At 55.9% G+C, this 22698-nt stretch overlaps 1 protein-coding gene across 20 annotated transcripts in view; it reads right to left on the reverse strand.

Moving 5' to 3' along the window:
* Nucleotides 1-22698, reverse strand: part of CELF4 (CUGBP Elav-like family member 4) — a 295212-nt gene that overhangs the window by 12443 nt on the left and 260071 nt on the right. For 5 of the 20 annotated variants that reach the window (XR_008529995.1, XM_054583562.1, XM_054583574.1 and 2 more), the window contains exons 4-11: nucleotides 16122-16250; nucleotides 15738-15817; nucleotides 15212-15355; nucleotides 13980-14127; nucleotides 12162-12311; nucleotides 8307-8372; nucleotides 7241-7324; nucleotides 2519-2602 (exon numbers count right to left, since the gene is read on the reverse strand). Coding sequence is in view for 19 of the 20 variants with exons in the window: in XM_054583562.1 (XP_054439537.1) it covers nucleotides 2519-2602; nucleotides 7241-7324; nucleotides 8307-8372; nucleotides 12162-12311; nucleotides 13980-14127; nucleotides 15212-15355; nucleotides 15738-15817; nucleotides 16122-16250 (885 nt within the window). In the remaining variant the exon portion in view is untranslated. The remainder of the gene's footprint in view (nucleotides 1-2518; nucleotides 2603-7240; nucleotides 7325-8306; nucleotides 8373-12161; nucleotides 12312-13979; nucleotides 14128-15211; nucleotides 15356-15737; nucleotides 15818-16121; nucleotides 16251-22698) is intronic. The other 15 variants (XM_054583563.1, XM_054583575.1, XM_054583558.1 and 12 more) reach the window with 7 other exon arrangements.

The raw sequence follows: 22698 nt of genomic DNA on the forward strand, positions 1-22698 counted from the left end.
GGAACATAGAGAGGTCTAGCACTTCTTGAGGGTCCCATTGGGCCAAACCCCTCACACATTCCATCTCATATAACCTCTGCGCATCCCTGAGGGCTGACTGCTAAAACCCCCATTTCGCACACGGGAACTCGGAGGCGGGAGAGTGTAATGACTTGCCCGTGAGTGAGTGCTGAGTTGGTTCTCATACAAAAGGCCTCTGGGAGAGCTGCAGAAAGCTCACATGCAAACCAGGACCCAAGAGGCTCAAGGAGGAAGTGCTGGGCTGGGAAACATGGTGGGAGACTGTCCTTTTTCAAGGCAAGTGGATGTTTAGCACTGGAAACTTGTTCAGAAAGAAAAAAAAGAGCCAGTGTAGAGGTATTCAGAAGATATTAAAAAAAAAAAGGCAGGGGAAAACCTTGGTCCTAGAACATTTAAAAGGGCTAATGGCGAAAGTAGTGTTCGGGCAGACTCTAAGGAAATGCCTTTGGAAACAGGGTTGCTCTGACGTCAGGGGCGGCCAGGGCAGCACAAACACACCAAGGGTATGGCTAGAGACCAAGCCTGCTCTATCCGAGGTGCCCAGCGCTTCGTGGGCTCTTAGCGGTCTTCTTTGATTTGATGTAGCATCTGAGGCTTGCTTAAAGAGCAAACACAAAGATCTCCAGTTTGTCATCTTTACATTTTGCCAGAAGAAACACTGGTCACGCAAGGGAGGGGCGCAGCCCTGACTGTCTTTAGCTTTGCTTTCCCACTACACAAAGAAATGAGCTACGGAGGCCACGCTACGCCACTGAGGTGCCGCAAACTTCCAGGGGAAGGGACAATGGAGCCAAGATCTCGACTGCTCTGTCAAACATGCTTTAAGACCTCAAGCCCCTCATGGTTCTGGCAAGTTGGTCTCCAAACTGGAATTTCCTCGACATGCTCTTCCTGATGCTTCTGTACCCTTATCCTTTCTCCCCTCCCCAATGCAACCTGGGTTCCCTGGCCAACATAGGCTCCTTTTCTGTCCTCGCAGCCCCAGAAACTGGGGGTCAACCCATAGGTACTGAGCTCCTGGCAGACTCAGCTCTGGTTCCATGGGTGGCTCTCTGGGGACTGGACTCCTCAGTCTGTGTTGAATCATGAGTGGCTCTGGCTCCAGAAGGAAGGGCTGATGGAGGTGGAAGAGGAAGTGGGAGATGGACTAAGGAGGAATGGAGGGGAGAGCTGTGGGGATTTGCTTCTGGTCTGAAGCAAATCAAAACACAGGATGCCCAGTAATTTGGAATTTCAGATAAACAGTAAATACTTGTTTAGCATAAGTATATCCCAGATATTGCATAGACCGTATTGACTGTAACATTCAGGACATACTTACACTAAAAATGCATCCACTGTTTATCTGAAATGTCCAATATAACTGGGCATCCTATATTTTATCTGACAACTGTACTCCAAATCCTCCCAAATCTTCCCAACTCCACCTAACACCCTGCCACCCGGAAAATGTCCTGAAAGCTGTATCTTCACTCCCATATTCTCAGCTCAAGGACCTCCCACCATCTTCCAGTTGCCTACCACACCGCATAAAACTCCCTCATCTGAATTGTGGAAACCCCCCAGCACAGACCCTCCCCCACAGATGGCCTCCCCTGAGCCCTCCTTTCTGCCCAGAGCCTCCAGCTTCCCCGCTCACTGCCCTTAACTCGTTTCATCCCAGCCCCATGCCCTTATCCATTCCTTCCTTCCTTCCTTCCTTGACATCCACCTGCCTTTCTCATTACTCCATTACTTGGTGCCTTGCAGATTTCACTGCTGTTGAGTAGGTGTGCTTTTCATCTAAGCTAAGATCTGAGGCTTCCTGAGGGCAGGGACCATTTTCCTCTTCCTGACTCTTCAACAATGTGGCTCTGGGGTCTGAGAGGGGCGGGTGGGCGAGAGAGAGGTCACTGGACGGCAGGAGGGGAGCAAAGAGCAGGGTAGACAGAGAAGGGGGGTGGGGGCAGGACGCAGAGATGGACAGAGGGAGCCAAGGGGAAGGCAGGGTAGGGGCCTCAGCTGGGCAGACCCCATCCCCAAGGATCATGGATCAGGGGTCATGCCCAGCTTTCACCCAGGGGCCATCTCATGGTGAGAGGAGAGGGGCTGCCGGCGTACTCTGCATGCTGCCCCCTCGCACCCCTGCCCAAGGTGGCTCCTCCCCCTTCGGGTGGCTGGGAACTGGGACTTGGAGCGGGGAGGGAAACCTACCTCCTGGCCTGGGAAAGGGCAGATGGGGTGATGGGGAGCTGGGTGAGGAGTGAGCAGAGAAAGCCAAGAAGCCAAAAGTGGAAGAGAGAGGAGTGAGAGATGGTGGCTGGAGGCTGGGCCGTAGGGAGACCTGGGGGTGGAGAGCTGTGTGAAGGAGCAGGTTAAAAGCAGTTGGACACCGGTAAATTGGTGCGAGCACCGCCCTGTCCTAGGTGAAGCTAGTTGGTTTGTTATCTTTACCCACCAAAGCATTTACTTTGGTTAGTCGCCCGATCCACAAACACTTTCGAGGAGATGACATTACCGAAAGGGAGGAACATCTGCATCAGCTCAGCGTCCCCAAACTCCTGGGGCAGATGGTAGATGAACAGGTTACAGCCCTCGGGCCCTGCGGTGAGGGGAGGGGGTGGGGCGGGGGAGGAGGGATGGCAGGGTGGGGGAAGAGAGAGACAGAGGAGAGGTGAGCGAGTTAGGCAGCGGCAGCAGGGAGGGGTGGGGGCGAGGTTAGGAAAGGGGGTCTCATCCAAGATCCAAGAAGAGTGGGGGCTGCTGAGCCCACGGTCTGAGCTCTCGTCTCAGCTCTGCCCTTGGGCAAGTCACTGAACCTCTCTGTGCCCCAGTCGCCTTCTCTGCAAGACGGATCTGTGACAGAATGCCTGCCTGGCAACTCTGGACTCCAGGGGCAGAAATGATGAGGAAAAGGGGCAGACAGGAGGCCTGATCAGCAGTGGAAATCAGGCGCTGAGGAGAGGCGGAGGAGGTAGGGAGACCTGGGAGGACCTGCTGGGCCTCCCCCTGCCCAGCCCCGGCTCAGAGGGGCAGAGGAAGTTGGCCAGGGGCAGCCGTGCCAGGGTGCTGGTTCAGGTGGGTAAGAAGCTTCACTTCACCTCCTGCACCCATGGGTGGCAGCTCAGCCTGCCCTCCTCCCTGGCCTACTGCCACTCCTTCCCACCTGGTTCCCGATGGCCCTACCTTCCCTCAAACCTCAAACCCAGCCCTAGTCTTAAAGGCAGAAATCAAGATTTATGCTGCCTCCTCCAGTGGGCTAGGTGGGCAAGAGGGTCTTCTCAGCAAGGTTCCACGGTTAGCCAGGGTACCCATGAGCCTCATTAAATGAAAGGCTCCCCATTTCGTTAAAATAACAGCCCTGCCACTTCTATGGCTTGTCATCTCCGCTTCACAGATGAGAAAACTGAGGCCCAGAGAGGTTAAGTCACCTGACAAAAGTCACACAGCTAGTCAGGGGTGGAGCCAGGATACAGACCCAGGCCATCTGCCTCCACTGTCTGTGTTTTCCTCTCTCTCTCTCTCTGTCATAAATCTCAATGCCCCAGAAACTGAACACAGGTGAGGCCTTCGGGTTCCTGAAATTTCCAGATAGCTAAAAATTTACATTTTTCTTTTTAAATAACCCAAATGCTCAATTTTAACTCTTTGAAATGGACATCTCTCCAAGATACTTCATCTGTTTCTTGCCATCTTAAACACAGTATGCCACAGATGAGTTAACCTTTGAAAGTATGGTCATTTCAATGGTTTCCAACCCAGGAGGGACATGCAGAGGAACAGCTTCACTTGTCAGAGTTGTGCAAGAGCTGAGGTTCTGATCAGAGGCTGGTGGAAACTAACCATGAGCTCAAAAGTGAAGGCTGTAAGGCACCGACGTGGTCTGATACGTGGCTTTCATGGCCAGAACCAACTGTCATGGTTCTCTGGGAAGGGCCCAGCTGCCAGATAGCCCAGTCCTGGAGCAAAGAGCTCACTCTGGAGTCTCTCTGCCCTTCTCTGTCCTTCCTCTGTCCTCCTACCTTCCTCCTTCCTCCCTCTGAAGACTCCTCTGACCACCAAAGCAGCCCTCTGAGCCACCGACCTCCTTGGTCCTTGTCCCCAACCCCACCCCCGAGACTGCTGTCTCCCAGGCAAACTGCCAGCTGACGGCGCGTTCAGAACCAGAACCGGCGCAAGTTGCTCCCTCCTCCACTGCCAGGGGTCCCTGGAGCAGGATCCCCCAGGCCCTGGTGACCTTGTCCTAGCCTGTCCCCTTGAACCGCATGTGTTCACTAGTTTATGCTCTACGAATGTGTCCCTTGACGGTCCCCAGCTAGATGTGAGTCCCCTTGGGATAGAACCAGTTTGAAGGCCTAATCTAAGGCACACCTCCTCTAGGACCGCCCCCCGGGGACTCCCCACACCCTCTCCCTTTCCGTGCTCCCCGAGTCCACACTCCACACGTTTCAGTCTAAGGCTATTTGTCCTTTATGTCTGGTGGGTGTTCTCTCCAGCCAGGTGGGGCACTCTCTAGGGGCAGGGGCATCAGCCTTCTCCTCTCCTCCCATCTACCACCCACCCGCAACAGCCCCCCAAACCCAGTACATGCCTCCTCTCCTCTGCCCTTCCCCGCTCCCTGGGCCCTCCCTCTCCACTCCACCCCATGCTGACACCTGCCTTGAACTTGGGGCCCACGCTCCAGGCTCAAGCTCTATAAGCTCCTTGATGCGGATGCTGTGTGTGGATGCTACTTTATGTGTGTTGTCCTTAAAAAGGCAAGGAGCCTTTGAGCACAAGGCCCGCAGATTGAGTTCCATCAGCATGACGTGGAGCCGAGCCCCCCCAGTCTCCTGCCCCTCACCCCTCAACAGGGAGCCTATGCATCGTCTTACTCCGGCCGCCCCCGAGCCCTCCCTTTAGTCCTTCACATTAGTCCCTCGTTCACAGATCCATAACCAGCAGGACTTTGGAGATCAATCTGATCCAACCCAGCCTTCTGAGAAACGGTGAAATGGAACTCCAGAGACAGAAGGTGACTACCCCTGGCCACTCAGCAGCCCTGGGCAGAACCAGGAATGGAGCCCGCCCTGAGGGTAACCTTGGCCTTTCTGTGGGGCAGACAGTGTCTGGGGATTCAGGCATCTGCTGGCTTTCAGGCTCAGCTCAAAGACAAGGAGCTGGAAGGAAAGTCCTCCCCAGCAACCAGGGCGTCCTGGTATTTCAAAGGCATTGCACAGGGGGAAGTGACCATAATGTAAAGAGGCCATGGCCAGAGGACCACGGCTTTGATTTTCATCCACGCCTTATACAACTCCGTGGGCACAGCTGCGGTCCGGCTCCAACCCCCCGAAGCCTGTCTCCTCCGCATCTCCAGGCTCACCTCATCCTTTGCAACACCCCTGGCTTTGCACCCGCTGTTCCCTCACCTGGGACGCCTGTCTCCCCATCTCTGTGTAATGAAGACCTCACCCTTCAGGGCCCACCAAAGCCTTCCCTGACACCCCCAGCCCCAGCAGCACGAGCTCACCCTTGTATGTAGCACGGCTCTGTAGGTGCGTGGGTTCACGTCTCACGCCTCCCCATGCCCTCCTCCCCAGGCTGCTCATCCCAAACACCACAGTCAGGGAGAATGGGGACTCTAGTCGTGGATCCCTCCACCAGAGGGGAGGCTGCAGCGGCGAATGACCGCACAGGGTCTGGTCTAGGGGACAAGGCATGATGGTGGGGAACTGCAGCTGCTCAGAGATTCAGAGAAGGTATGAGAAGGAGTTCAGAGCTACACGTGGAGGGTGGTGCACAGTGTGAGGTCGGGGGCAGGGCAGGGGACAGATGGAGGGCCTCAGTGTAAGGCCAGTCGTAGAGGCTGTCATGTGTGTTGGTCAGTGCAACACTGACCTGCAGCTCTGTGTACACATGGCTATGTGGCAGGGTTTAGAGACCTCTGAGCCCACAGGGCAGAGAGATGCACGGTTCTGACCACAGGGTGGCAGTGGGTCGGCCTGAAGGCATTGCAGTGACAAAACTAGTAGCACCGGGGGACACGGCTCTCTGTTCTGGGTCTGGGACAGGCAACGCTGGGGCTGCTGGATCCCACCCCTTGGGGCTCTGATCTGGCTTGAAGTGGGTGGGAGACGGGCAGGAGCAGAGCTACAGCTCAGTGAGGGAACCCCTGGTAGAGGTGGGGCCATAGGGACCACCCCACCCCCACCCCTACTTCACCAATGGCAGCCCAGGTGTCATTCAGGCATGGACTGGGGACCTCACTATGCAGGACAATGAGGCTGAGAGGGGAGAGGTTGGCTGAGTTGGAAGTCAGACCAGATGAGTTTGCTTCCACGCCCAGGATCTCTGCTGTTCAGGCTCTGGGGTTTGTTCAAGGCCTGTCTGACTGGAGGGATCAGCAGATCCCCAGGGTCCTTCCCAGGACTGACCTACATCCCACAGCTCTGGGACAGTCTGCTGCAAGGGTTCTGTGGCAGCCATCTGGAGGCCAGTGGAACCCCCTGGCCATGTAGGCTACTGGGGCAGATATGGTGGCCTCGCCGGCAGGTAACCCTTTTCATGCAGGTGGGGAGGACAGGACCTTGTTAGTGTTCCTGTTTCAGCATTTGAGCTCTTGCAAGCCCATGGGATTCCCAGGAGTGGACCTGTTTATTCAGCTCCTATAGGTCTCTAAGCTCTGGAATGGGAGGACACAGGGGTCTTCATGAGTCCCAGCCTCCTTGGGCCACCGGCCTTGCCTGGCCCACCGTGTTCACACTAAGGCCTCTGCATCTGCCTTTCCAGCATCTCCTTCTGCGACTAGGCCTGTGCTGGGGCACCCCCCCCTCCCCTCCCTGCCCGTGGACTCCTGCCTGCCCTGGGAGATCTACCTGGCTCTCCTGGCTACCCAGAAGGTACAACTTCTGTCCATGAGGAACTGGTCTCCCTATTCTCCCACCCCATGCCCAGCCATGAGCATTACTACTCTCCCTCTCTTCTGCGGGAGAGGGGATTCTTGGACCCCAAGTCATCCAGGGCTCTACCTTCTTCACCTCCCACCACTGGGGTTTGCAGAGCTACCCCCGCCAGAAGCCCACCCCCTGCTTGGACTGGAGAGCGCCGCATCTCATAATCCTGCCGTCTTCCCTCACCCTCAACACAACACACAAATACGGTCATCTGTCCAACAAGACACCCAGCCCCAAAGGCTAGGAGAGCCTCTTTGGGAAGAGAAGGGGGTGGGGAGGGGCCTTGGGAGCCCGGCTCGCAGACTCACCTTCTCTCTGTTGCTGGGGGATCATTGGAGGTGGTTGAGGAAAGGCCTGGCTTATCTGACCATAGGCAGCAGGGTAGGCGGCTGCTGGAGGGCCAAAGAGGAGAGGCAAGAGCAAGACACGATGACAGTGACACGGAGAGAGACAGGGCGAGAGGCAGGAAGAAAGAGAGAAATTTCAGTGTTGAGCAGTAAAAGCAGACCAGCCAAAAAGTGCATCTCAGCTCAGCCACTTAAGATAAAGACAGCTTTCAGGAGCAAGGGAGAACCGGCACAGTGACGATCAGAAGCGAATGCGTGTTTGTGTGCATCTGGGTGCAGGGCGGGGGCGGTGGTGAGTTGCCCAGCCCAGGGGCGGGAGTGAGAGAAGCATGGCTGGCAGCTTGCCTTGGGCTTCCCATAGTGGCTTCCCATTCAGTGACCCAAAGCCACCTACTTGACCCTGGGCTGCCTCTTGTCACCCCTCCTTTTTTCTACCTCGGGCTGCCTATCCTCCCTCGTTCCCTGCCATCCTTGCTCACTCCAACTCCTGCTACCTGTGTATCCTGGGGGGAGGGGGGAGGTTGAAGCTGCTTCCTTGCAGCGTCTCTCCTTGCCTCAAACCCAGGCACCTAAGCGTCCAGGGCCAGCGACTGTGGACTGCGGAGGCCAGCACCCCGGCTCCAGCCTCACCCCCAGTGCCGCTGTGTGGCTTGGTGCCCCTGGGCAAACCGGCCTGGCAGCCCCGTGGGGAAGGAAATCTGGCCTCAAAGATGAGTCACTGCACGGCAAGGTCAACACTTCAGCCCGGCTCACCAACTTGTCTGCAGTCCTGACCACCCACCACTGCAAGGGCATGCGTGGGAAGCTCTGCCTGAATGCTGGGGGCCTGCAGAGAGGGGGGCAGCCTCTGGGAGGAGAGCCCTCCCTCCTTTCACAGAAGCTCCCCGCTACTCCCCCCTTCCTCCCCCTCCCCCTCCCACACAGTGCTGGGCCCAGGCCTGGGGTGGGGAGGTCGCACTGGTGCCCAGGTGGGAGCGGGAAGTTGAACAAAGCTGGGGGACAGCCATGGGGACGCGCGGATACTAACGACCTGCATACTGCTGCACTCCAGCGTAGGCCTGCTGCAGGGGGTCCGCGGCGGTGGGGCTCTGCGCTGCGGGGGAGCCAAGGGGGCAGAAGTCAGTGATGCCCACCCAAGCCAGCCCCTCCCCCACCATGCGGGCGGAGAAAACACTGTGTGGCTTTATCGCCCTTCCCTGCCACAGGGTGTCTGCCCTGGGGCAGGTCTTCTGACAGGAACCCTGAGTGCCTGGGCCTTGCTAGGGTTCCCCCACCCCCAGTCAGGGCCCTTAGCAGGGTGAAGGTGGCCCACCCTGGCTGGCACACACAGGCTGGGGTAGGGTGAGATGCGTGCTTCATGCAGAAGTTTGGGAAGGGCGGGGAAGGGGGTGCCGGAGGAGGTTCGGCCATGAGGGGCTTAGTAGGAACACATGAGGGATTCGGCCCCAGATAAGTGCTGTGGAAAAGTGGCCAAAAGGGCGGAGGCTGTCAGGAGGGTGGTCTCATCTTCACTACCCCAGCTGAAGTCAGGGGAGAACCCAGCGGGTGAAAGAAAGGGCACAGGAGACCTCCTCCTGACACTGTCTTCCCGGGCCACCCATGCCTGCTCAAACAGAGGGACCTTCTCCTTTAGCCTCAGGGGCTTTGCACAAGGCACGGAGGCTTCCATTCCTAGGACTGGCCACACAAATGAGATCGGTCCCACAGGCTAGGGGATGAGGAGGGCCCACAGCCCCTGAATAACCAGCGGGCCAAGGGCCTTCCTCCAACCTGAGTCTGTGACTCTCGGATGTCTACTGCCCGTGTGAGAAGAGGACCCTCATGCTGAAACTTTGGCGAGAAACTGGGGGCGGTTGGATTGGGGGAAGGCGTGGTCTCTGCTGTGTCTTTGGAAGCTTGGACAGAAGCCTGGTGCCTTTGGTGACCGTGGCTAGTGGGAGTGAGCTGACCTGGGAGGCCCAGGGAGGTGGGTGGGGACAGATCGAGCCACAGCATGTTTAGGGCAAACTGGATAACACAGGGAGGCAGAAAGAAAACCACCTGAGCTTATCCACCTGGTGACCTAGGCCAGCCAAGCTAACTGGCAGTGCTGGCCTTAGGGGCCTTGCAGACCAGGAGGAGTTCCCAAGCTTCCCTTCTGAGCTCTTGTTTCCGAGCCTCAGTAACATCCCACCAGAACAACAGCACCTGGGCCTCCGGGGAGCCAAGGGGAGTCCTGGGGCAGAGATCCTTAAAGACAGTGTGGCCTGCGGCAGGGGAGCTGGGCCAGGGCTTTGCACAGAGGGGTAGCTGAAGATGGGCCCTGTCCTAGCATTACCCCCCTCTTTCCCCCATGGTGGTGACTGGGGCCAGGAGCTCCTGGTGCTGAGGAGGTGGGGGTGGGTATGCCTGGCGGGGTGTCCGCTCCTCCCTCCCGCTGCTCTCTCTCCTGGTCCCTCCACCAGCCTCTGCTCTCCGGAGGGAAGCCCACATCCAGCCTGTCCTCTTGCTCTCCCCAGACTGCCCACCACATAGTGCCTTTATGCAAATGGGGAAAAGGGGTTTCTATCTCTGGGCACACAGTTTGGTGTCCTATGTAAAATAAAATCTGCATAACTTACATGACAGTCACTCCCCCAACACCCACGCACAGTGTGAGGATCTTAGCAAGTGTTCAGTAAACACTGTGGCGTAAGGAAAGAATGAATGGTCCACAACATTTATAAAGCCGCCCCTTCAGGGGTGTTATATGGCAGTAAAGGCCACACTGTGTGCTTCCAACGTGATCTTGATGAGCAAGGGGGGAGAACTGAGAAGGCACCTGGGGCTAGGCAGTGGAGAAAAGCATTTCTGAGACCCCTCTCTACTTCTCTGCTTAATGACCTCATTAGTAACTGCCAAAGAGTGAACGTTTTGAAGGATCTCGCTCATTACAGCGGCTTCAAACTCCGCATTTAAAGATGGTAAATTAATTTTTTTAATGTACTACTTTTCTCCTTTCCTTCCCTCCTTCCCTCCCTACTGCTCTGGCAGGGAATTGTTTATGTGATGTGGCAGATTGTTACAAATAGGGGAGAGAAACATTTCCAAATTCCATGAGGGAAATAGCTCACAGATGCTGGTGGGGGTGGGGAACAAACAGGTTCGTCAAAATCCACAGCTCCAGATGGGCTTGTGGGCATGGAGGAGGGGGGAAATGAAACCGCCCAGATGTGCTGGGGACTGTATCTCCCAGCCCATGAGCCTGAGGCAGGAGGAGCCCAGGAACCTGAGATTGGTGGGCTCTCTCCCACCTCCAGCTTGTTAAGCCTCTGCCCTGTCTCCCGTGCCCGCCTGGAGTTTTCATCCTGGAACGACACTCCAAACCCTCTGGGCCCTGCTCCTTCTCTCTCTAGGCTTTCCTGGTCTCTTCTCTATGCACCGAGAGGTGAGTTGAGGGGAAAGCACTAGGTCAAGACCAGGACCACTCCAAGTTCAAAGTCAGGACATGCTCCTCTGTTTTTTTTCTAGCATAGTGACCTTGTACTCTGCCACTGCTGTTGCTGCTGCTGCTGTTGCTGCTTGAACTTGTACATTCTCTGGATGTCTGGGCCTCTCTTCTGACAGTGAAATCACAATCTCTGGGCTTCTGTGGTTTTACAAAGCCACACAGTGGGGTCTGATGGGCAACCAGAGAGGGAAGCATTACTCTGCTCCTCACGGCTAGTCCATCTGAGGCCGATTTCCTCTTCCCTAGTTGGACCAACCTCCTCACCATCCCTGACCCCTGCAGGTAGACCCCCTGCTTCCGCTGAGCCTCCAAGAGAGCTGCTCCACAAATGTGCTCCTTGTTTGTCTTCTCCAATCCCTACCCATTGTCCACGTTCAACCTGAGCCTCCTATCAGGGCAGCTCCATTGGGCTTCTTCAGCCTACAAAACTCTCCCTTCACTTGGCTCCTTTAGCACCTCATGTTGGAGAACATTCACTCACAAGCACACTCCATTCTGCTTATTGTTTCAACATTCTGTCGATGTCTGTTGTTTTCCTCATTGGACTTTGACCTCCCAGGTGATAAGCCTACATCCTGCCCTCCTTCTGGGGCCCCCCTTTCACCCAGCACAGATTGGGCACTTACTTTTACTTATGGGGACTATGTAACCTTGCTCTAGGAAGGAGGACAGGACTCCTCACATCTCAGATACACTGCCCCCTGCTAGCCTACTCCAGGGCTTTGGATCCAGCTTTCCTGCTCTGTCCATCCTCAAGACCAAAGATAGAAGCTGTTTCCAGTCAACTGTACAGTCCCATGGGAGAAGAGCCAAGTTCGAGAGGAGCAAAGTTAATCAGAAACGCGCCCCGCTGCACCTTCTCTGTACCAGAATTCATGAAAGCGGGGCCTGGGAGCTGTCCGAGGTTCTGACCCTCTGTCCGAAGTGCTGACCGGGGTTCTGCATGCACAAAGGAACCAAACAGGTACATTCTGGCCATAATGTCAACCTACATATCTGCCCTTCCTTCCCAAAAGAGTTTTTTCCTGCTTAACACTAAATGCAATTATTCTTTTAGCTTCTATCCCCTTAATTCTTCTGGATCAAATTCACTCTCAATTAATTTGCAGTGACCAGCCTCTTTACCTGGCTGTACAATTACATCTACTCTTTTTTCTACCCTGAAGGAGCCCAAGGAATGCAGGTCTTTCTCACCTATGAGACTGATACTTCCCCAAGTGGGAATTTGATATCTCCCACCAGAGGTTCCTGGAGGGAAGGTAGGAGGCTGTTCTCACTGATCACACTTGGGGTTCCACCAAGGAACGGATAGAGGGCAGGAGGCACACATCCCCTGTTATAACAGAAAGGGCAGGGACAGAATGGATGAGGAGGGTGCTGCATGGGTAGGAAAGGGCTGCTAGGTGTGCTTACCTGGATAGGGGTGGATGCCATTGGCAAACACAGCTTCCGCAGCAGGTTGCCCATTGGCCTGTGGGGGGAGGCCAGTGAAGCCGTTCACCCCAATGGGGGACGGGATGCTAGGCACAGCTGGTGCAGTGATGCCCGGAGGGGTGCTGCCACCTGGTTTCAGAGGTGGAGAGGGGTGGAGGGGGGGGAGGCAAGCAGAACAAAGGTGAGGGAGACCTATCCATGGAGCTCCACCTCCTGGCTCCAAGGGCCTGGACATACACTTGGAACTCACAACCAACTCAATCGTATCTGTGAATTATGCCTTGGATTATCTCCATGCATGGAGTTGTTCTGCTCATCCCAACTGTATTCATCCTTTAAGGCAGAGTCCAAATCCCACCTCCCCCATGAAGGCTTCCCTGACCACTGACCAATCAACCTCGGAACTGCAGCACATAGACTATTCTCAGTGCCCTTGACTTTGATCATACTTGGTCTTCCTTTAGCCTTCTTTAGTGGTTCTTGTTCACCCTAGCTAAGTCAGGATGGACTAGTCCTTGCTTAACCACCAAGAGGCTTCTAAGTTGCTGGCTCTGCTCTCTTGTCTGGCTCACTGAGGGGCTGATCTGCCTCCCCAGGAAGGAGCTGTGCTACTCGGATGGAAGAGGTCTTAATTCTGGAGTTCCCCTGAAATGAGGGAGAGATGACTTTGCAGAATCCAGACTCAGCCTTATTCACACACAGTTGACACCTTGGCCTCCACCGGTTGAGATAATTGTGATGCTCATTAAGGCAAGGGTAAAGCTGGGGTCAGATGATAATATATTGTGCCCTCTCAGTGCCAGGTGGGTGGAACCCAAGGTGTGGCTGGCACAGTGATTGTACTGAGGCCTTAAAGCTGGAAAGGGCCTTCCTCTTCATGTAGGAAGCAGGGTCTCTCCATGGATGAGAACCTGAGGCTGGCCTGGGCTCAGGAGCGTCCCTAAATTGGGGTAGTGCGCAAGTTGAACCTAGAGATGACACAGTCTTTTATGGATTTTATAAATATGCCACTGGGTGTAAGGAAGGCTGCTGCTATAACCTGAGTGTAGAGAGCCAGGGAAGCTTGGTGAATGAAAGCCTAGGTTGTTAGGCCAGCCCTTGGGACTTGACAAGGTTTTCTCAACTTTGATACTATTGTCATTTGTGGTTAGACATTTCCTTGTTGTGGGGGTTGTCCTTTGCATTGTTGGATGTTTAGCAGCATCCCTGGCCTCTACGTACTAGATTAGAATATCACCCCCATTCCCAAGTTGTGATAATCAAAAAGGCCTCAGGACATTGAGATATCCCCAGGGTTGGAGGGGCATAAAATTATTGCCCCAGTTGAGAATCACTGAACTGGACAATAACCAAGGTTTAATTAAAAACACACTTTGTGAGCAGAGCTGTTCCCAACCCTTCCGTCCTTTACTAACTCTGTGGTTCTCTCTTGTTTGTTGTGGAATTCTCCTGGGAAAAGCTGGAAAGCCTATGTTGGGTTAAAGAGAAATTTAACATTCAGCTCCTTCTATGCTTGGGCCAGGGACCAAACAAGGCCACCAGATGGGCAGGGCTCTTCTCCCCTCAGACCCTCAAAGGGAGAGGTGTTCATGCCAATTTCTTCTCACAACAACTTGAAATTCCCATCACCCTGATATCATACCATAGACGTCATGGGCCCCACATCCCATATTCCCTCGGGTCCCCAGGGATTAGAACATTTTTGAGACAGACTGCCAGAGGATGAGGCCTGCTTGGGCCCAGATGCCAGGTACTGTTTGCCACAGGGTGGCCCTGTGATGGTAGCTGCTGGCTCACCTGAGGTTGGGGTCATGGGTGCGGCTGCCAAGCCATTCATGTTGAGGGCCGCCATCTGCTGCATCTGGGCGGCGGCGAAGGCAGCCATGGGGTTCAGGTAGCCACCCTGCGCGACTGATGCCATTAGTGCCGCCTGCTGCTGCATCAGCTGGGGCAGAGGGAGTGGAAAAAATATCATGCGCTTCCAGGGGGGGCAGCCCTCCCCACCAGGGGTCTCAGCTCCTGGATACCAACCTCCTAGGCCCTGAGCCCCACCCCACCCCAGAGAACCCTGATGTCTCCCCCATTCTTGCCCTAGTTCTCAATGGCTATTAGAAACTACTCCCTAAGTGGTAACTATTCAAAAGTAATGGTAGGATCTTGGAGACTCTAAAGTTGTTGTAAGGCATGGGGGTGGGGGGAGGGGCTGGCTCATGGCTATTGTTCAGCCCTGCAAAGTCCTGTCATTCATGGAGTTGTGACACCCAAAGCTGTAGAGCTATTTTGGATGAGGTTCCATAGAATTAAATTAGCGTGGATTTCTGTCCAAATGTTCTCACAAACGTGAGTGGGGACTGGGGAGGCTGGTAAAACTGGCCACATCTGAACATTGCTGAAGGAGTGAAGAAAGGAGCTTATGTTGTTAGAACCGAACCTGGACTACCTTAGTGCCACCCTTGCGGGGGTTGTGGCTGCAAGTCTGGCAGGCAGCTTAGGGGAGATGCTGGCAGAGAAGGCCCCAAGGAGGAAGACAGGGGTTGGCGGGCCAGGGGAGCGGAGGGGACTGCAGCAGGAGTATCGGGGTGATGGGCTGTGGTGACCCTCACAGGACCCCGGCCAGGAGCGACCAGAGGCCTGAGCACACCCTTCCATGATTAGGGGCGGGGGCGGGGTGGTGAGAACCAAACAAGGGAGTCTCTCACCCCTTCCATTTGGTGCTTTCTAGAATTTGACTAGCAGAGGAGCTTGCTGCCCTGTCTAGAAGCCTTCTCTCCATCTCCTCCCCTTCAGAACCAGGACATCAACCCACCTCTTTCTGGCAGCCACCCTGGACTGAACCAGACTTCTCTCTACGCCCTCTACTTCCTGGCTCATCCCTGACCACTCCTCACTCCCCAGGGCTGGAGCAGTATTTCTTGGCCAGGCTGGGGCTCCTCTCAGCAAAGTTAGGTGCCCCTGCTCTGGGGCTCTGAGCAGCGTTAGCTGGAGAACCATGGCCCACACCCACCACCCCCATCTGCACCCCCACTTACTGCCTGTGCGTAGGCGCCGTAGGCCCCGAACGGGATGGCCATGGGGTTGAACATGCCCATCTGGCCAGCCATCTGCTGCATTCGCCGCATCGTGCGCTCCTTGTCAGTGTCGGCGAACTTGACCACCAGACTGGATGAGGCTCCCTGCAGCCGGGACTGCACGTGAGGCCCACCTGCCCTAGCCGCTTGCTCCCAGCCGTCCAGCTGTCCGTGCCCCTAACCTAGGCCCTCCCTCTCTTCTCCACGAGGTGCTACTGTGGGTTGGGGGGTGGACGAACACTGGTACACGCCCAGGAGCCTAGGGTCTTAACACAACTGCGGCCGGTTCCTTCTATCTCTGGGCCTCAGTGTTCTTGTCTGGGAAATGGGGATAGTGGTAATGCCTTCCTACCTCATAGGGAGGTAGTGTGTGCGGCAAGTGTTTCGCACTGTAAGGACTGAGTGTGAAGGTGGGCAGGGGCCCTGCGGGTGCTCTGGGCTGGGCAGGGGTGTCGCCCTGCCGCGGTCCAGGGCTGGCTGCACTCACCGGCATGGTCTGGCTGCCATGCAGCGCGTTGATGGCAGCTTGCGCCTCAGCGTGGGAGGAGTACTTCACAAAGGCGCACCCTAGGGGGAGAGAAAAGGCTGAGCCTTGGCCCAGAGGGAGGCCAGAGAAACCGAGGACTGACAGGCTGGGCATGGCAGGGGGCCCAGGGGACAGGGTGCATCCAAGAAGAAAGCCAAACTGGTGTGATATAAAGACTGAGAGAAAAAGAGAGACACCGTGAAACACGCAGAGAGAAAGACCTCATCCCCCCTGCGCTTTCCAAGCCTCCCTCCCTGGCCTGCTCCCGGCTCAGAACTCGCCCTCCAGCCGGCCTGAGCCGGTGGCCCCGCGCCGCGCCCAGCCCCCAGCCCGACCCGGGCTCACCCTTGCTGTTGCCGTCGGGCCCGCGTAGGATGGTGCACTCTTCAATGTTCCCGAAGGCCTCAAAGAGGCGGCGCACATCGTCCTCAGACTGCTGCTTGTTGAGCATGCCCACGAAGAGTTTTCTATCTTCTGGAACAAAATTAGGAGATGCTTACCCGGGCCGAGGGGCCCGGCGGCGTGGGGGCGGGCCCGGGGGAACAGGGCTGGGCCGGCCCGGAGGAGAAGGGATTCAGGAGAGAGGGAGAAGCTGGGCAGAAGCGCGGCGCGGGCTCAGACCCGGAGAGGGAGAGGGGGAGCAGGGAGCGGGTGGGCTGGGGTCGGGCAGAGCTAGCTGGGCAGGGAGGCTGGGTGAAGGGGCAGGGAGAGAGGGAGGGCATAGCCAGAGGGGAGGTGCAGGACGAGGGGCTGGGTAAGGAGGGAGCTGGATTGCAGCGACTCTGCTCCCTCCTGCCTGAAGGGCAGGCCACGAGGTGAGGGAGTGAGGCCCTTGGTCTGGCCGCTCACCTACCTACGGGCACAAGGGTCATTCATACAACTCTTGGATCCCTTCTTCCTTCCTCTTAGACACAAACTAACTTCCTCGTCCACCTTCAATCACAGATGCCAGAATTAACTCATAACAAGCAAGTCTGTCACAGGGCCTTTGCGTATGCTGTTCCCTCTGCTTGGAGCACCCTCCACATCACAAGACTGATTACTTCTCTTCTTCTGGGACTCAGTTTAAATATTGCTTCCTCATCAAGGGACCTCTTTCCAACTTCCTTTTATTCTCTGTCTCAGCCCCTCACTCTCATGGTCTGAATTCAAAGGACAATTATTTCCTGCTTTGTCTGTGCAGTTGGTTTCTGTCTAGCTCCCTGCCACTGACCCACCACTTGCTGCCACAGTACACTCCCTGGGGAGGACAAGGCCTCTAGTGGGGCAGCAGTACGTGGCACACAGTAGGCCCTTGGGACAGCGTTATGCAATGAGTAAATGCTCTATGCCATTCCCAGGGACATATCTCCTTTCTACCTCACGTTTTTCCCTTCTTGGTCCATGCCTTCTTATTTGTTTGTGCTACCAAATTCAGCCCTGGGCACTCTGGAGAGCCTGTTTCTAGGGCTGGGCACCCTCCACAGCTCCTCTACACTTGTGTTGAGTACCGAGTGCTTTATTAAGTGCTTTATAAGGGCTGAATGAGACTGCACTGGGTTGTGTGGATTTGTACCAACTGTGACTTCAAAAAGATTTCCCACTTCACAAGTTCTTATCTCTCTGTGACTTCATGCCTCCTGCTGAGAGGTGGAGGGAGGGGGTCTGTGTTCCCTCCCCTTGAATCTGGGTGGGGTTTGTGATGCTCTAACCAATCAAGAAGAGCAGGAATGATGCCAGCTGACTTCCAAGTCTAGGTCATAAAAAGGATCAGTTTCCATTCAGTTCTCTCTTTTGGGGATACTCGCCCTGTAGAAGCCAAACCCTACGCTGCAAAGAACACCCGAGCGGCGCACACAGCAAGGAACGCAGGCTCTCAGCTGGAGGCCACCGTCAACCGCCAGACGTGGACGTGAATGAGTCCTCAGATAATGCCAGCCCCCAGCCTTTGAGGTTTCCAGCTGAGGTCCAGACATCCTGGAGCAGAGACAGGCCTTCCATGCTGTGCCCTGTCTGAATTCCTGACCCACAGAATCTGTGAGCATAATCAACGGTTGTATTACACCCCTCACTTTGGGGCTAAACTGTTATGCAGCCACAGCAGCTGGAACAGGGGCCCTGTGGTGGCAGCACACAGCAGGCGCTCACGAGATGTTTGCTGACTGTTGAATGACTGGCACACACAGGCACACACAGCTTAGGCTGCAGAAAGGCGCCCCCCTGCCCCGCCACCAAAGCTTCGATCAGCCTTGTGTTATGGTTTTCTCTGAAGGCAGGGGCACTCTGGAGCCCTGTCCCTTTGTATTCAGGGTGGTTCATACTTCCTGCCCCAGAGGGTACCCCTGGCCCACACTGCCAGGAGCGTTCACTGAGAGCTGAGGGGCTGTCCTGGCGTCTAGACTGAAGCAGGGGAAACCCCCTGGCCCCTGCCCTCCTTCACAGGCCACCCAGAGGCTTCCCCTTCAGGAAGCCCCAGCCGCTGCCCTGCTGGTACCCCTCTCCCAGAGCACTCTGCTCTGGGCAAGTTCTCAGTGGTGAGGCGGCCCAGGGTTCCAGCTTCTTCCCTGCCCTGCAGGGCAGTGTTGCCAGTTCCTGTTACCAGCGCTAGGCCAGGGTACACCAGCTTGGACCTCCACCACTGGTGGGCTTTGGCCAAAGCTCGGGCCTGGAGGTCTGACCCTGCCGCCTGCCCCCGCCTGGGCTGCTCAGCCCGGCTTCTTGCGCCTTGGCAGGGCTGGGCCCACCCCTGCCTTCTCACCCACTCCAGGCTCTGGGCTGGTGGGGCAGAGACTGGGAGACCATGAGAAAGAGAGACAGGGGAAAGGGGTGAACCTTTGGAGGGATGGCAGGAGGCGGGGTTAGGAGCAGAGAGGGAGGGAAAATGGTAAAGATGGACAGAATCCAAAGAATTTGAAACAAGAGAGCAGAGAGAAGATACCAGCAGAAGGAGATGGCAGAGACAGAGGAGAGAGGTGGGAGGGCTTATGTTTGACTCCCAGAAGCAACAACAACACTGTACAATAAAGTGACCTGCGAGCTCTTAAGCCTTTCGCAGAGGCTTTACGACCCCTCTCCAGGCCCAGAACAGGGCTCCCCCACCCCAAGCCCCACCCCCAGCACCTTTTAAAGGCTCTAGTCCAGAGAGGTGAAAAAGTGAAAACTGCCCCCTGCTAATACCAGACCCTCCGGCTTACAAACTGTTTCCCCGGGAAGGAAAAAGGAAGGGAAGACAAGGCCCCTCCTCAGCCTGAGCCTCATTTACATGCCGGGGCTGCAGCCCAGGCCTTCTCTCCTGATGTCTGAATATATTCCTTTATTATCATTATGACAGCTTTCTGATTGCATTAAAATTCATCCACACGTGCCTTTCTATCCAGCCACTTCCCTTTTGCTAGGTTTTCCGCCCCCCCTAATTCCTTCTTCCCCTCCCCCGAAATCTCCCTTTACTATGCAGTTCTCAGTTCTAGGCCTGATCCCTTCCTTCTTGAAAACTTTCCCAATGTGAAGTGGGCCAGGCTTCTTCCCCCCTCCCTGCCGGACTGGATTTCCCTAGGGAAACTACAGCCGGCCTTACCTTCTGGAAGGTTGCTGGAAGCCAAAGAAACCTGGCTCTAGCTTCACTTCTTCCAGGGGTTCTTGGATGACCCCACCCAGTGCAAAGGTTGGTTTGTTTCTGTAATCTTCAAATGAATTCATTTGGTGCCCTTTTCATTTCCAATTGGCTTGTGTCACTGGGTGAGTGATGCTGAGCCTTGTCTTTCAGACCAGGGGCTGGAAGGACTCTGAGTCCGAGGGTGGATGTCCTCTTTCTGGCCCCGCACCCTGGCTCAGGCCCCAGCCAGCCTGTGCTCCAGCTGCACAGAGGCTCCCCGCCTCAGTTTTTAGGTCTACGTAACTGGAATAACCAGGCCCTCCCTGTGTGGTGGATGCGTGCCTTCCAGGAAACGCTGCAGGGACAGAGCCTGGCTAGCAGTGATGACAATGGTGACAACCATTACTCAGGGTTCTCTGTTTGCCCTGCCCTGAATTGAAAAGGAGTCATAGGTCATAGAGGGGGAAGGGTCAGAGGATCCACATCGGGGGAGGAGATAGTGCTTGAAGGAACAGATTGGACCAGACTCAGGCTATAGCTGATCAGCTGAGATGGACCACCTCCCCAGTCCTCCCATCCCCTGTGCCCTCTTCCCCCTCTGGCCACATTCCCAAGGGGCTGTCCCCAAGCTGTGTCAGATGAGCAATGGCACCATTTGGCTGGTGTCTTAGACCTGACGCCAACCTAGTGAGAGTCTCAGAGAATGACTCAGTTTCCTCCGCCAGTTCCCACCCCGTTCGACATGGACACAGGCCACTACCTCCTGGGACAGGCTGAGCAGCCCCTGACCACAGCCCAGCTGCCTGAGTGGCCAGCGTTCCTGGGTGACAGTGAGGCTATGGTGCTGTCACCCTCCCCCGTGAGCCCGTTGTTGGGGTGGTTGAGGGCGTCGCTGCTCCTCTGAGATGTTCAGGGAGGTGCTGTTGGAACTGGGCCGTGCGGGCCAGCCACCTTCCAGGAAGGGGAGGACAGGAGAGACCTCGGAGCCAGGGTCTGAAGACGCCCCTGGGTGGCGGTAGCTGAGGCCGTGCAGGGCCCAGACAGGTGGAGAGCAAGTGGAGGCTGGTTTAAAGCCCTGTATCCTCCCTCAGCAGAGCCCAGATCAGGGCGAAAGGCTGCACTATGCTTGCTTTCCGACTCCCGGGGCTGAGCCCAGTGGCTGGCAGAGGAAAGCCCTGGCTGTCAGGCTCTTGCAGTCATTCAGCAACTGCTTGCAGAGCACCTTCTCTGTGCCAGACACTGCGCCGAGCACTGCTTCCAAGGCAGTAAACAGGAAAGGTGAGTCTGCTCGCTGGAGCTGACACCCAGATGGGGAGGCAGGCGACCGCAAGAAATAAGTTCCCAAACAAGACAGAGGCCAGCAGGGCTGCCACACGGTGGCTCCCAGAACTGGTGTGCTCCCTAAGGGGGGCGTAAGGCCACAGAATGGCAGAGCTGGGCAGGACCCCCGAAAACACCCAGGGCCCCACCCTTTTAAATAAGGAAGTTGGGGGCAGAAAGGGAGCTCCACGATGCACCTCTGGGATTCAGGCTAAACCCAGTCTCCCAGGGTCTCTTGACTTCCTGATCCTATAACCCCTTGCTGCTGCCTTCCCGCTCCTTCAAAATGTGTCTGTGTGTGAGGGGCTGAGGGAATTCCCGAGGTTCTGGGGAGCAGGAGTGTGATGCCCCAGAAAGGCCAGCAAACAGAAGGCAGATGCTAGTCCCAGCCCTGCCTGAACGCATAGAGGGCAGCTCAGCCCTCTGTGCCCAGATGTCCTGCCATCTCTGGTGGGGAGTGGGCACAGTCTGTACTCCGCCCCCCCTCCATGCACACTAAGGAGCTGTGGATGGGGGAAGACAATAATGTATGAAAAAATACCCAGTTATATCAGGTGAAGGTGTTTACAGCTACCTAAGGAGGGACTGGACCAGGGCCCCTACCACCCCTCCCGGGTCTACCCCCTGGTCACACCTTCAGCATTTATTGAGCACTTACTCTGTGCCTGGGACTTAGCTGAATGGAGACTGAGATGTTTCTTAGGAGCCCTTCTGTGTTGCCTTTTTTTTTGGAGAGGGGAGTAACTCTTTCAGTGGACGTGCTGGGGGTACATGGTTCTCAGACCCCTGGGCAATCCAGGCTTTGGCCCCAGAGTCTCTGCCATAGAGCCCCCCACCCCCTTCCCATGACAGAGGACAGCCAGGCCTGGTTGTCACATGCAACAGCTATGGACCGCAGGCCAAAAGGGGCCCGTGAGGGAGGGCACATGGGTACAATTTGAAGGTTTCCAAGAGGAGGAGGGCTGGAGTTATGGTGTCCAGGGGACAGGTGTCGAGGGCTCCAGGCCCAAGACAGGATGAGAACACAGTTCTAAAGGTGGAAGGGCCCTTCGGCTGCTCTTCTCACCTGCTCCCGAGCAGCTCCTGCCCGTGGCAGAGCTCGCAGGAGGGGTTCTTGCAGATGTTTACTTTTGCTTTTCTAACTGCCCCTTCCCAGCTCCCTCTCCCACCAACACACGCGCATCCCGTTCCTCTGGCCTCCACTCTTTTATTTTCCCAGAACCTCCATCGAACTCTGAGCTTTCCCAACCTATAAGGAGCATTGGGTGCCGCCTCCAGGGAGCCATAGGCCCTTACAACAGGCAGTGGGAGCTACCCGCTCTGAGGAGAAAGGTTCCTGTGCTCCCTCACTCAGGCTGCCCCCGCAGAATGGCTCTCTGGCTGCAAGGATGTGCATTTCAAAAGGAGAGCCCTGGCCCTGCCGGGGTGGCTCAGCTGGCGGAGCATCATTTCATACGCCAAAAGGTTGCAGGCTGGATCCCTGGTCCAGGTGTACGCCTAGGTAGGTTGTGGGTTCGATCCTTGCTTGAGGCACGAATGGGAGGCAACCGATCAATGTTTCTCTCTCTCTCAAATCAATAAACATATCCTTGGGTGAGGATTTAAAACAATTAAAAAAAATGAGAGCCCAGAAAACAGAAAAGCAGGGCATCCCCAGCAGGTGTAGGACAGGCCCTCTGAGGGAGACATCAGGGCGGTGCCTTAGATCCCGCCTACCCTGAGCCACCGCCACCACAGGAGGCCGGGAGCACCTTGAAGGCTTCACAGGGGGAGAGGATCCCCGAGAGGAGCAGGCGGGTCGCAGCAGCACTACTTGACTTGCCAAATGCCAGCGCCCTGGCGCTAATGCTCAAATTCCGGTTTAATTTCCAAAATTTGATTCGCTCATTACCATCGGCATTAAACAATATTTCCTGCTTAAGGATAGACGGCTGCTGGGGCACTGTGGACGAGTGCTCAGATGGTTAATGCCTTTTATTGCTGCAATAGAGTTTTACTGTTCTCTCCCCTCCAGCTGCTGAGGGAGGATGT

This window comes from Pteronotus mesoamericanus, unplaced genomic scaffold (assembly GCF_021234165.1).
Source record: "Pteronotus mesoamericanus isolate MK-2021 breed Mesoamerican mustached bat unplaced genomic scaffold, CSHL_Meso_final contig_74, whole genome shotgun sequence".
Classification (NCBI taxonomy): Eukaryota; Metazoa; Chordata; class Mammalia; order Chiroptera; family Mormoopidae; genus Pteronotus; species Pteronotus mesoamericanus.